Raw genomic sequence first — 13,895 nt, forward strand, 5'->3', positions numbered from 1 at the left:
AACTACCTATAACGATATTGTATCATGCATTTTAAAGCCAATTTACAAAAATATATTCAATATACAAAATCGCCAATTACTTGTCCCTGGCCTCATAAATTTAAAAATTAATTATTTTAACTTGACATGCGATTCGTATGCTTCATTATAAAAGCATCTTATTCAACCCTCAGTTCGAAGAGTTATAAAATTGTAATTGTGGCTACGATCGCTTTTTGGGGTTGGTCGTTCATAAAAAGTTCTTGGAGTTCAAGCTCGCTTCATACAAAACTTCATCAAATTCGGTTTAGTGATCTGGCCGTGAAAGAGGAATAGACAGACAGACAGAGTTATTTACACATTTATAAAAATAGGATAGTTTAGTAGAGATTGTTCAAGCTATATCAGTAATAAAAGAAAAAAAAAACATTTTACCTTTCCTAGTAAGCGTCTACGTCGCGATAGTAACTAGGCTTGAAGTAAATCAGACCTATAACTTAAAATATCTCATGATGTGTCAGCGATATTTTGCTAAATGGAATTTTACACGAAAACGCCGTTTGCTTTTTTGATGAATGACATTACACTATACAGACATAATACGGTTTTAATAGTGATTTTTATTACGGAGTCATAACATTCAATTAATTATAAACATAAGTAAATCAATATTTAGTTCAATTCCGATTTTTTTCGTTTGATTATAAAATATATATCTAAGGTAACATTTCGTAGTGGGGAAATAAAATATAAAAATACTTATTAGTTAATTTTTCTTCGTTTCATTTCTGTTTTTGTTTCTTGTTCAATTGTAATATTGAGATGAAATAATTAAACGTCAGAAACAAATACGGAATCACAGTCTAAATGTCAATAAGAAACGTTTCTTTTATTGCATAAGTTTGTGATGAGATTAATTCGTCTAAAGGAAAGATTTAGATAGCAAAGAAATTAATGAACTTCCATTTGGTAACGAGAAGAAGAAAGTTAGGCTTTGTTTTACTATGTAAAGAAAACTCCGATCTTCGTCTTAGTAAGTAGGCATGTACCTACCTACTAATCTTTTAATATATGTTGCGAACTCGAATAAGCGTATATTGTGAATTATTTAAGATTATATACCCTATATATATTAACATAATTCCATTAAACTATATGAACACATTTGTTGGCCTCATGTTTTAAAAATATATTTTAGACGGAATTGATTGGATAAAATGGTAAAGATTCAGGAAGTACATCGCACTAAACTAAATAGGGCCCCAATTTTTTCTTAATGTGTCTCTGTGTTACACAAATTAGAAATTTGAAGAAAACAACGGAGGTTTTCTCTAAATTAAGTAAATTAAGAAGTAAATTAAGTTATAGTAAACTTCATGTATTAATTCTTAACGCATTGTAACGGGCCATGTAGTATATTTGCAAAACTGAATTTTATTATTGCTATAGCAACTACAATATAATGTTGTGCGTAAAATATTTCAACTTTTTTTTAATTTTATTGTATATATTACGAAAATGTTTTTCATGTAGATAATACATCTACTCACATATACATTTGTTTTATTATACAAATAAACAATTGACATGTAATTAGTAAATTATTATTCTATAATTTATTTTTATATTATTATAAAACAAATACGAATTATTTTTCGGTTCGTACTAAAGATAAATCCCCGAGTTCCTGTCACTTGTCTAAGGAAACAAATTTTAAAGCAGGAAAATAATTCCTTAACGTCGAATAATTAAGGAAAGTTACAATATTTTTTTCACAAAATCGAATTAAGTTCGAGCAGTCACGGCAGTCGCTTTAGGAGACCAAAAGGACTAGTTTATGGGCGAAGTTTTAAATTTATTTTTCTTAGTCAGCTGCTATTAAATCAGAATAAAAAATACCTTTTAATGTCTGGTACTTTAATCACCTGTAATGTTTAAATACAACAAATCGTAAGGTGTTTAATCACATATCAATATGGACTAGCTACCCGTCTCGGCTTTGCACGGGTAGAATAAGGGAATACATAAAACGTGTATGTATATGTATATACATATATATATAAATCATAACATATAAATCTATTGGTATACGTAGTGTACGCCAGTAAAGCTTCTTGTCGGCGGAATTTATTCTGACATCTTCAATATCAGACATTTTACACAAACCCTCAAAGAATGACACTATCGATTCTTGAAGTCCGTTATTTAAAATATGTAGTGATTAACAAAAAATATATACGAAATAGAACTTAAATATAGTAATTGTATAATCAATTTTTTTATGTAATTGTATTATAAGATAATACGTAGTTTATAAACATAATCATTTTTTATTTAATTTAATCAAACTTAATCTCATATTCGCGGTTCGGCTAGCGTGAAGCGATTCAGCAGCTTACATGTGTCTCGAGTGGAAAAATGTAGTGTGGAGAAACGCGAGAAGCGTACACGCTCCGATGCGCACTTTTTACACGAATTGTAGCCACACTGATAGCGGACCGCAACAACGTTTTAGGACAATTTATTTATAAATCTTTTTTAGGGGGTGATCAGTTGAACAATGTTGTCTTCTTCTTTCGAATGATAAATCGATGACGAATGAAAGAGAAGATACATTGTTTATTAGAATTGTTATACTATCTTAGTAATAAAATAGAGTAACGTATCTTTATTGGTGACAAGGCTTTGTTCATTTTCAGCTAAATAATTAGTTGCGTCTTGCTGCTATGACACGTGACTGTGATAATAATAATTTTAAGGTATTGATATCTGTATTTTAATTAAATGCGATGTTTCTCTTTTAACTTCATAATATAAGTGACAATAAATCACATAACGTATGAAATACAATACTGTTATCGTTAATGTGAAGTTTTAGTTTAAACTTGATTTACAATGATTATGTCTCTTTTCTAATAACTGTTTCCCGTAACTCCACCCGCGTCAAATTTACTCTTCCTGTTAATCTCGTAATTTATGACCCTATGTCTATATGCAGGCTACGGGACCGGCGGATCGGTTCAGTGGTTTAGTTGTGGTGAGGAACAAACACACACAAATACATAATATACAGATACAAATTGACATTAGACATTTATAGAAATATATAACTGCCTGTAAATGTCCCACTACTGAGCAAATGCATGTCGAGAATGTAAGGATCTTAATTCAGGTTTAAACACGATGATTTCCTTCACTACGTGAAATTAATCATAAACACAAATTAAGAACATGTCCATTTGTTTTTATCCGCTACAAATAAGACCAAAATAGAGTTATACAAATGTTATTATCATTAACAGTAATCTTGAAATTTAACTTTTTAATTTAATTATCTCGCAAATATTCTCAACCGTTCTTCTCACTAGTCGTTGTCTTAGAATTTAATATTTACTCGTAACAGAAGATATAAGCAATTTTTTAAATACATTATTAATTAGAAAGTTATTGATTTGTAACATATGCAGTGAAAACATGTTCAGTTCAATGAATTTATACAGTTACGAATAAACTTTGACGTAAACAATGAATAATCTTAAGAAATATTTGTTGTGCTAGTGTCGCAATTTTAGAGTTAAATTAAAAGCATTGAGATGTTATATTTATAAAGTTAGACTATCAATAGAATGGAATAGAATATACCAAAAAAGATTAATATATATTTTTTATTATATATACATAAAAGCTATGTACAATGGGCGGTTTTTGCTACAAGATATCTCTTACACAATATATCAATTACTCTATAAAGAAATAAAGAATATTAGATTGATTTAAAGTTAAATTATATTAAACACTAGCTGTTACCCGCGTAGAATATTAATATATTTACAAATTAACTTATAATATTAAGTTAATGTAAGACCTCTTTGTATACCACATTGGTTTGTATTTCAGCCCTTAGGGTAGAATATACAGAAACGCTTAAATGCGAATCAACTCATTTTTAATCGGTAGCCCAAAAATAAAATTTCATGCTTGTAACTTCCAAAATGACGGACTTCCAGATTTATCTATATACGAAATGTCACCTCTATTTCCCTCCTTAGGCGTAAAATATCCAGAATCGTTTAAAAAGGTATTAACTCATTTTTAATCGGTATCCTAAAAATTAAATTTTTAGTTTCTAACTTCAAAAATGACGGACTTCCAGACTAACCTGTATATAAACTCATTTTTAATCAGTGGCACAAAAATAAAATTTCATTCAACCATCTAACAATTTTTTTCACAAAGTTATAAGCAAAAACGCTTTTGACCCTCTCAACCCCTAGCGTTCACCCCAGAGGGTTGAAAATTTTAATTTGTTATTATTTTAACGTCCGAAACCACATAATCATAATGATCATCAATGATACTAATTGCTTGACCTTCACGGGCTTTATTGACTGGCCTATAACTGTTTTTTCTAATGACGTTAATATTTGCTTATTAAAAAACATATAAATTATGTGTAAGTTATATAATAATATATTTTTTATTTGTGGAGTTGATTAAATACGCAACAGTGCTATTTCGTACATAACGGAACTTAAAAATATTTAATTCAATTTGAGAAATCACACTGTAACATTAATGTTTACCACATAGACTAATTAACACGGGAAACAACGTTAACGACATATATGGAATATATTTATGTATATATGTAGCATTCATATTGTATATAATATATTACTTATTTTATACTTTCATTTTAATGACACCTTTATTGCCTTTGGTTTTAAAGTATTTAATTAAATAAATATAAAAAATACCTTCTATATGAAGAAATAATTATTTATTATTAATACTTCTTATATATTTTCAAGTTTATAATTTCGAATATTGTAAATATATTAATGATATTAGATCTTAATCTAAAAAGTATCTGATAACGGCGCTCGCTCGCCGTAGTTCCAGTTAGGATTCGCTCCAATTGCTACGCTCGTGGCTCGCTAATCGTCAGGTGGTCGTCGAGATCTTCATGCGCAATAAATATTTATACTTTGCGAAATGTGACGGTATTTTCGTCGTTTTATATAGTAAAAATCTTGTTGAAAGCTTCGGCTGTAATATTTAAAATTGACTTTTCGGTGAATGACTTCAGGTAACACCTTTTTTGATTATTTTCTATTTTGGTTAACGATTTTTGGAGAATTTAGATTGAGTTTAAAGAGAGATGAAGCTATCGTTAAGTCACACACACAGAGCCATTTAGTAATATTACTGGGCATGATGACAACGGCCTTGATGCTCAGTAAAGCTGGTGATCCATTTGCATAATTTCCCGGGAAGCCCATAGGAAGGAAGCTTCGAAAGACGCGCTTTGTGCCTTACGTGATCCTTCCTGCTGGACTCAGCTGCTTCGGCCTATCTATATGTCAGGTAAACTAAAAATTATTTCCCTCGTTCTTTGCTTTAGTATGAAAAACAGTTGAAGCGATGAATTTTATAATTGCCAATTTAACTAAATTTTGGCAACTTTTTTAATTCGGGAGTCAAACTATCTCCGGCTCGGTATTCAACTTATCGAGAAATAAATATACTAATTGAAAAATATAATTTGAAGTATTTTGCATAAATGTAAAACAAATGTTTCTGCTATATGTAAAACGAAACACTCGAACGGGTAGGAATATTCCACAATAGATTTCATTCGATTTCATACTATTTGTTTACGAAAAAATGTTTCCCAACTTTTATGAGGTGTATCTCCTTATTTTATAATGTGAGCCAACACTCACTGGTCTCGGCTTCCGAACTATGCTGCACACCGTAACACTACTATTAAAACTAAGTTGAACCAACTTAGTTTTAATTAAGTGTATTCGAAGTAGAACATAAACAAGAAAAATAATTTAGATATTTTTTATGATTTTTATAATATAGGTTTGCATTTGGATTGGCAAATGGGGCAACTGACGGTAAGTGGTCACCGCTGCCCTTAGATATTGGCGCCGTAAACAATCCATCCCCAATGCGCTACCAACCTTAAGAACTAAGATGTTGATACCCTCACTCGCTCACCCTTCAAAACGGAACGCAACAAATGTAGGTGCTTGGCGGTATAATATATGACGAGATGAGGTATAATTAGTTAATATAAACATCTGCAAACTCTTAAACAAGCTGAGATTATATCTTCATTAAATATGTTGAATAAATAAAGAAGAAAACAAGACCCTAGTGCCACTGTGAACGTCTTTTGGAGTCAAAAGCCTTTCATAACGAGAGGGCTTAAGTGTAATCCACCGCACGAGCCCCACTACCGTTTGTGGGCCGGATACATGTCACTGAATTTCTCAAGTTTTTAGACTTGAAATAGATGATATTACCTAATTAGGGCTTGGAGGTAAAGATACGAATACTTATTTAATTTTGATGCAAACATTAATGAATATGTTTGATGAAATGCTTAACGTGATATTTATTTATAATTAAAATGAACTATTCATTTAAGCTTAGTGTGTGTGTCTTAAATCTTAACTTTAATTTTGAGCTGTTATTTTAGTACTGTTTGGTACTGTTGATATTATCTGTCTATCTGTATGTGACTGATTCATCATCGCCGATCGTAAACTATGAAATTTGGTGTTTTATGACATGAATTAATTTTGGAAATTCTTCCCTTAAGTGGGTGAAATAAGGGTTGCCATTTAGTATGGAAGTCCGTCATTTTTTAAAGTAGAAACATAAAATATTAATTTTGGGATACTGTTTAAAAATAAGTATATACGTATTTAAGCTTTTCTGCATATCTAATCCTAAGGGTTGAAATAGTGGTTGAATTTTCGTATATAGAGTAGTCTTGAAGTCCGTCATTTTTTAAGTTAGAAGATTGGTGCGCCAATAATATTACTGAAGAATTTAAGACTACCAAAATTATGCACCAGACTAATAGTAACGACACTCCATCTTACGATGGATGTCACAGAGGCTACAGTTGTCACAGGATGTGCTAAGGAGAAACATTGTATATTTCACAAATATCTTTGATACCACCAGAATACCCCTTTCATTTCAAGAGAGTACAGTTCGCGCTTAAAGTGAACTTCGCCGTGACAGTTAATAAAGCACAATCTTTAAAATGGCCGGAGTAGATCTAAGAGAAGACAGTTTTTCGCATGGACAATTCTAAATAGCCTGCTCGAGAGTGAGCTTCACGAGCAGTCTGGTTCTGAAGTCTTAAATTAACGAAATATTTTAAATTATTTTTCTGATTGATTCTTACGTTTTTACGTTTTTCTTCAATTAATTAATCCAAGTCCCTTAAATTAACTGTTTTTAATATAAAAGTTGAACTTCTTAGGCGTAATGAGAGTAACATTTTGTGGTCATTACAACGTTTCCGTGTTACGTTTCTTATGTTTAACGACTGTCACTTGTAATGCTTTTGCCCTTTGTATAAATGGTAAACAGCAGGGTGATCAATTTTAAATGGTGCGTCACACGATGTTTCAAATTGCCTATGAGAGCATGTTTGTTTTATCACGTATAGGTATATTTGCACAGAATATTATCGTAACACCAACCCGACTTTAAAATGACAACAATATTATCTAGGGCGAGGTATAGGATTCGAATCAGTCTCTTAATTTAAAGCTATAAATTAATCAATACAGAGAAATTATTATATAAGGTATGTTCTTCTGTACAAGATGTTATAAATAATAATGTTTTCATAAAATTATGTACGACTGTATTATTATTATTATATACATTGATGTAATTTCTTATAACTCATAATAATTATATATAAAATTGATAAACATTATCAGTTCGGTGTGTTGAGTGAAACTATTTTGAAATTCAAAAGTCAAATATAAGCGTGCATTATTGTTACTAACATCAAATTCCTGGTTTTATCACAATTGTGTTCAAAATTTGTCATTAGAGAATTGTTAATTCAGATGATTATAATACGATTTTCGATTTGATAATCGTAATTAGGTCACTGGTGTACATTTGGTCGTTTAGAAATCGTTTAGAAAACAATCAAATAAATTAAAATTTGGAAGAGAAAACGCCTATTGGACATTTCGTTTTACGCGTCACGCACTTTTCCGATTTTATTCAGATTAGTCTTCTGACAGTTATGAAAAAAGATTGTTCTACAAATTGAAGTTTGCGATATGTCATAGAACAAGATAAGGGGCGAAAATAAATTGCCACCGATATAACCCGCCACCCAGAGATTTGATGGTGCGATATGACTTTCGTTATACGACGAATGACTATTCGTGTAACCCAAAACTTCTTGTTTTCACTTGTATGAAAGCTGTTCCGTTTCCTTTATTCATTGATAGTTTAAATATTTTTACAATTTAAAACTTACCTTTAACATTACATAAATATAATTTTAGTAAAGTTAAGGATTCGGTCGAGTCGAGTTACGCAAAGCATACACGGGACGTGTAATTTTGATTGAATAAAATAAGGTTTTACTGTGTTCTGATCCTATATAATTTTATTTTAGTGCGACATTTTTGATTATAGAATTAAATATTTATACAAACAACAACACTTTATATTATTTTATTCTGTTGTCCTCTATTACCTTAGGAATAGGGGTGACTCATCTCACTTAACGATATAAAATAATTTGTTAAAATGTTCTTAACGTTCTCATAATCATATAATCTAAAGAAAGAAGCTAAAAATAGGAGAATAATTTTATTGATATTATATTTTATTACAAATTATATATTTTAATGTTATTTATCGTCTACTCTATTACCCTACTATGTACGAAATCCGGTTTCCCTTTATCCGGGTAAAAAATAATACACGAACAAAAAAATCTGTACTAATAAAAAATGGAAGTGTGCGCTTCGGATTTTTAAAATGTAACTTTAAAAGAAATGCTGTTTGTCGGAAATAAGTTAAAAGCGTAAAATGTTAACTTGTTTGTTACTTGGAAATACTTTTAGCTAAAAGAAACTGAAAAGGATCAATTTTTATTGAATATTTTTTATTTCTTAACGGGAAAGGAAATTTATAATGAATATCTTTTTAAAGGGTAGTTTCGTCTCTTTTATAAATCAATAGCAAAATATAAGTTAAGGTCGAGTGATCAGAATGATGATACATATGATATATGAATGTAGTCGTAAATCTTTCATTCGATAACGGACTTGCGATATATGATATTATATACTTTACAACCTATAGTAGTACAGACGCAAGTCTGCTTGTATTTTTTTTTTCTGATTTTCTTTTTACGTGTAATTATAATTTACGAAAGATGTAACGATCACCATTCCAAAAAATTCAAACCCAAGTTTCTTACGGATCGAGCGGTACAATTTCGATTATCATATTCATAAGATAAAAGGAAATCTTATATTTAAACGCTTTAAATTATTATCGGCGTGCATTAGTGCGAGTGACTATCGTGCTTACAGGATATCTTAGTGTGTGTGAGAGAACTAAGAGAAGAGACGGCAAAAAATACAAATTAGATTATATTTGATATGTTTATTTTATTAAAGATAATTTATTAATTGTTGCCTTCGTGAATGAATAGATCTATACTTAATGTTTGACCTACGCATATAGATACAGAAATAATTTTTGATTCCAAGAAAGTTTATAGTAACTATTAAGTTACAAAAACAAAACTGATGTTTTCATATTGAATACCGCTAAAATATTAAAACGAATGCTTGTCGATTTTTTTTATTACTATAATCTGCTTCGATTTTCCACGATATTTAAAAAGTCGTATTTCATACAAACTATTGGCTTTATTAACCATAACGAGTAAAGTTCTTGCGTTGAAATCAGCGAAGGTTTACATAAAATTTTACATGAATATGAGCCCTAGCACTTTTGACTTAGGTTGCATATTTGTTTGAAAACATTACTCGTAGCGTACCCTGTCTACGTTATCATTAATTAATACTTGAATGGTTGATTGATAACTGCACCGCTAGAAAAGGTTGTTAACATTCCTTTTATTCGCCTAGCAGAAAATTGCTACATGCGGACATATTTAATTACTTCATCTTGTTTGACCTACTTAACGATGAAACATTTTCTCTACATTTCCCTAAGACATTATTAATAATAGGTTTTAAAATGTTTTCTATTTTTAATTATCCGTTATTATTGATGTGAAAAGTCTTTAAGCGTGATCTGATGAAAGAAGTAAGTGAATAGTATTATATATATAATAGTACTGCCTGTAAATGTGTCGCTGCTAGGCAAATGTCTTATCGTTGTGATCTCCACAAAGATGGGATATGCCTAGCAGGTTTGGAGCGTAGTCCGCTACGTCGTTACGCGGGTCGGTGAATACACATATAGCAGAATGTCATCCGACAGTTATAGGTTTCTTCATGATGTGCACTTATAACGCCGAGTGCAAAATGAATTACACATAAGCACATGAAACTTGCCTGAATGTGAACCAGCAATTTCTAGGCAACCTCGGTTCTCAAAAGTATAATGCTGTGAATTTCGAATTGAAGTGTAACAATGATATAACATTTCATGAAAATGTGTAATGTTTTTGACGCAAAAGTAAGTCCAAAACCTATACTTAGTTCAACAATCACTTTTTATTTTTAAATAAATTTTCTTCATCCGCTATAACATTTGGAGTGAGCACAATTGATAGGTAAGTTTTTGAGACTGAGTTCCGAGAATTTCCAATCACGATTTTTCAGCGGGAATCATACAGTGATCGATGTTTGGTTAAAAATATAGACCAATAGATATAAAATATTTAAAAATATATATAAATAATTAATACATTATTTTGTAACACAAGTTCAAGAGATAAGTTTAAAACTTATTTACTAACATAAGGTAATCTTTTATTTGTGTATATTACAATACAGTAAGAAATATTCTAACATTGCGTCGATAGGAAGACTTTCATTGAATTGTGCGGAGTCTAGGGAATAGTCATTGTCATTCATCGTCTGTCTATTCACTACTTTTATTTCTATTTTATTAAATTTCACAGAATGCGATGCGTAATAAAAAAAGGTCTTTCATATTTAGGGTTTGTGTATATTAAACATAAATAGTTTTAGGTATAGATTAAAAATAAAACATTGTATTATAATTACTAAACTTATATATTTTACAGAACTGGTATGATAAACTATTTATAAATGCTATTTACCTTCGCCTCCTGCTGTGAGTTTTTCGTCGATCATGGGCGGGCGGATCGCTCGTGGCGCCGCCGTCGCCCTCAGCGCTGTGTCCCGCCCCCATACTACCCCATGCCACAACACACACCGTCACAAACACACGTCCAACGACACCCAACACACACGAGACTGTACACTTGCCCCACACAATGATTCCAGGGTGTCGTGGTTTTCAAACTGGCCACGTTGTGCCCGCACGGACCGCGATGCGAATGTGAAACGTACCGTCGCACGCGCATACCGCACGCCTTACATTACTCTTAATTGCCCGAGTTTCATACGATGACCGTTCTTAGTTTGGTTATTGTTAGAATTGAATTATCTCTCGTAATGTATTAAGGGCAATCATTTTTAATAGACACATAACGTGGGAAGTTTATAGAGCTGTAACAATTGACTGTGACAATATTCAAACAAAGCAGACTTGAAATAAATTATAATGTTTACGTTTATAAATGAAATAAAGATTAAGTCACTCTTTTAAAAAATCCAGGAACACATTCTTGAATGTGTCAACACGTGGTTCTGCGGTTACTGGTTTGGATTTAGAAGCGATATTCCGATCTTATTTAAACGAAGTGCGGTTTCATAATTTCAATATTGTTATAAATTTGAAATTAAGCGGGGTTTGTCTTATATTTTTTACTGGATCAATTTTTAAGTATGCAAATGTTGTCAATTAAATTCAAAATTTATTAAAATGTTATACGGATATTACTCCACTAATATTGAGAATGAATTAATCTGATGTTTAATTATTTTATTAAATGTCAAACTACTTTAAAGTTTTATTAAATTATAGTACAATATTGCAGTTTACTTTATTTTACCTTATTTTAATATAATAAAAAATAACTTTATATTTATTATAAGTAAACTAGCTGTGATAAAATATTATACAATACTTTCCTTTTCTAGAACAAAGCTATGTAGGTATAGCCGCAAAAATAGATAGTCGTAGGCAGTCAGTGTAGTCTAAGTCAGTCTAATCAAACATTGTATTTATAAAGGAGTAATCAAAGTAAACTTTAAAAGACATAGAACGTTACATTTGAATTCTAATGATCGGTAAAATTGTTGATAGTTCGTAGAATGATGCGTTTTGAATTGTGTATGAAAGCATTATGAATGCAGTAATGTGATTAAGAATCATGAGATTAATTGCCAAGCTGGCAATAGCGGACTTTGTTATTCAATGCACTTAGAAATCGCTTCGCTCTCGATTCCAATAATTACACGATCTGCTGCTTCCCTGTGAAAATGTGAAGTTAACATCTTTAAATAATTAATTTGCTTTTGATACATCACGAAATCTTTTCAAATTATTCAATAGAAAGTTTCTAAAAAATGTACATATCCAACAACATATTTTTAGTGTATAGTTTTAACTTACAATTCGTTTTTTTCTTTTACAATTGTTTTTACTCTGAGATTAATATAAAAGGAACGTTAAAGGAAATTACGTAAATAACATGCGTAAATATGTTAATGCGTTCTAGACGGATTGAATTGCGAAGTCTAGAAAGTACATTTATAAATTTTTAGATCTCATATAATTAAACGAGCTGGACTGAACGGATAAAAAGACAAAAAAAAAATATCGTTTGGCAATTACATTATAAGTTATGATATTTATTATAATTATAAATATATTGAAGGATATTCAAAACACGTTAAATGTGTATTAGGTACATTGCCTAAAAGTTGCCTTATGTAAAAAATATATATGGTTGTTGAATTTTTCAAATACACTGAATATATTTTTAATCTATTTTGGATTAAATGTGTTCATATTTTTTAAAACGATCCTGAAAACATAAAAGTTATTATAAGTTGATTGTAATCGATGTCGCTGATAAAATAAAACTATGATTAATGATGTAGTTTAGCGTAAGTATAAGAACTAGAAAGGCATAACGTAATGGTCTTAATTAACTAATTAATTAACTTTTGTGTAGTGAGTACATGAAAAAAATCTTATACTAGTCGTGTTACCGATGGAATATCTTATCGGAATACACTGTGACGCTGGTCATTTACCGATAAACAGAAATATGTGTATGTCATACTTCTTTATTTTAAACATTGAAAAAAGTCGATCGAATTTCAACCGAGTATTAAATTTTCAAAAAAGTGCAACAACTGTTATTTACACCTATTTCAGAATTTCTTACTCTTAAAAATAATGAACTGCCATGTAAACTTTCATCCTAAGTTTTACCCTCTTAGGTGATGAATTTTCAAAAAGCTTTAACAACTGACTTTAACTCATTAACATAAGCCTTACTATATATTTCAATATTTCTTACATCAGAAATTATGAATTTCCATTTAATATCCCTAAGAGTAACATATTGATAAATCCTTTCTCAGCACTCACTTACGTTCCGTGAAAAAAAACTGTGCAAAATTTCATCCCGTTATACGCACCGATCAAGCTGTATGCTGTCAGTCAGACATTTTGCAATTTTATTAAGTAGAAGATATCTCTATGTTTTTCTTAACTGAATTATTATTATGTTTCTTGTTATCATTCAGTTTAATCTAATATTCCTTTATCGATACATGCTGTATTTCAATACATGGTGCTCGGACTTTGTGCAACGTACAACCCACTCATCATTTATTCTACTGGCATACAGTTATACTTTGTACTGTCGTGTTTCGTTTTGTAGGGCGAATAAAGCTTTATTGTTAGTGAATTTACAATTTAAGGAATTCAAAAATCAAAATCAAAGTATATATACTTCAAGTAAGCTCGTACAATAAGTT

General features: G+C 30.4%; 2 protein-coding genes across 2 annotated transcripts in view; one reads left to right on the forward strand and one right to left on the reverse strand.

Annotated features, from left to right (window-relative positions):
* Positions 1-11,310, reverse strand: part of Jv (javelin) — a 97,771-nt gene extending 86,461 nt beyond the window's left edge. Inside the window, exon 1 of the mRNA XM_026634242.2 lies at positions 11,096-11,310. Coding sequence (XP_026490027.2) covers positions 11,096-11,187 — 92 coding nt within the window. The 5' untranslated portion in view covers positions 11,188-11,310. The remainder of the gene's footprint in view (positions 1-11,095) is intronic.
* LOC113396344 (calcium uniporter protein, mitochondrial) overlaps positions 1-13,895 on the forward strand; it is a 145,416-nt gene that overhangs the window by 89,109 nt on the left and 42,412 nt on the right. The gene's annotated exons all lie outside the window — the stretch shown is intronic.

Source organism: Vanessa tameamea, chromosome 6 (assembly GCF_037043105.1).
Source record: "Vanessa tameamea isolate UH-Manoa-2023 chromosome 6, ilVanTame1 primary haplotype, whole genome shotgun sequence".
Taxonomy (NCBI): Eukaryota; Metazoa; Arthropoda; class Insecta; order Lepidoptera; family Nymphalidae; genus Vanessa; species Vanessa tameamea.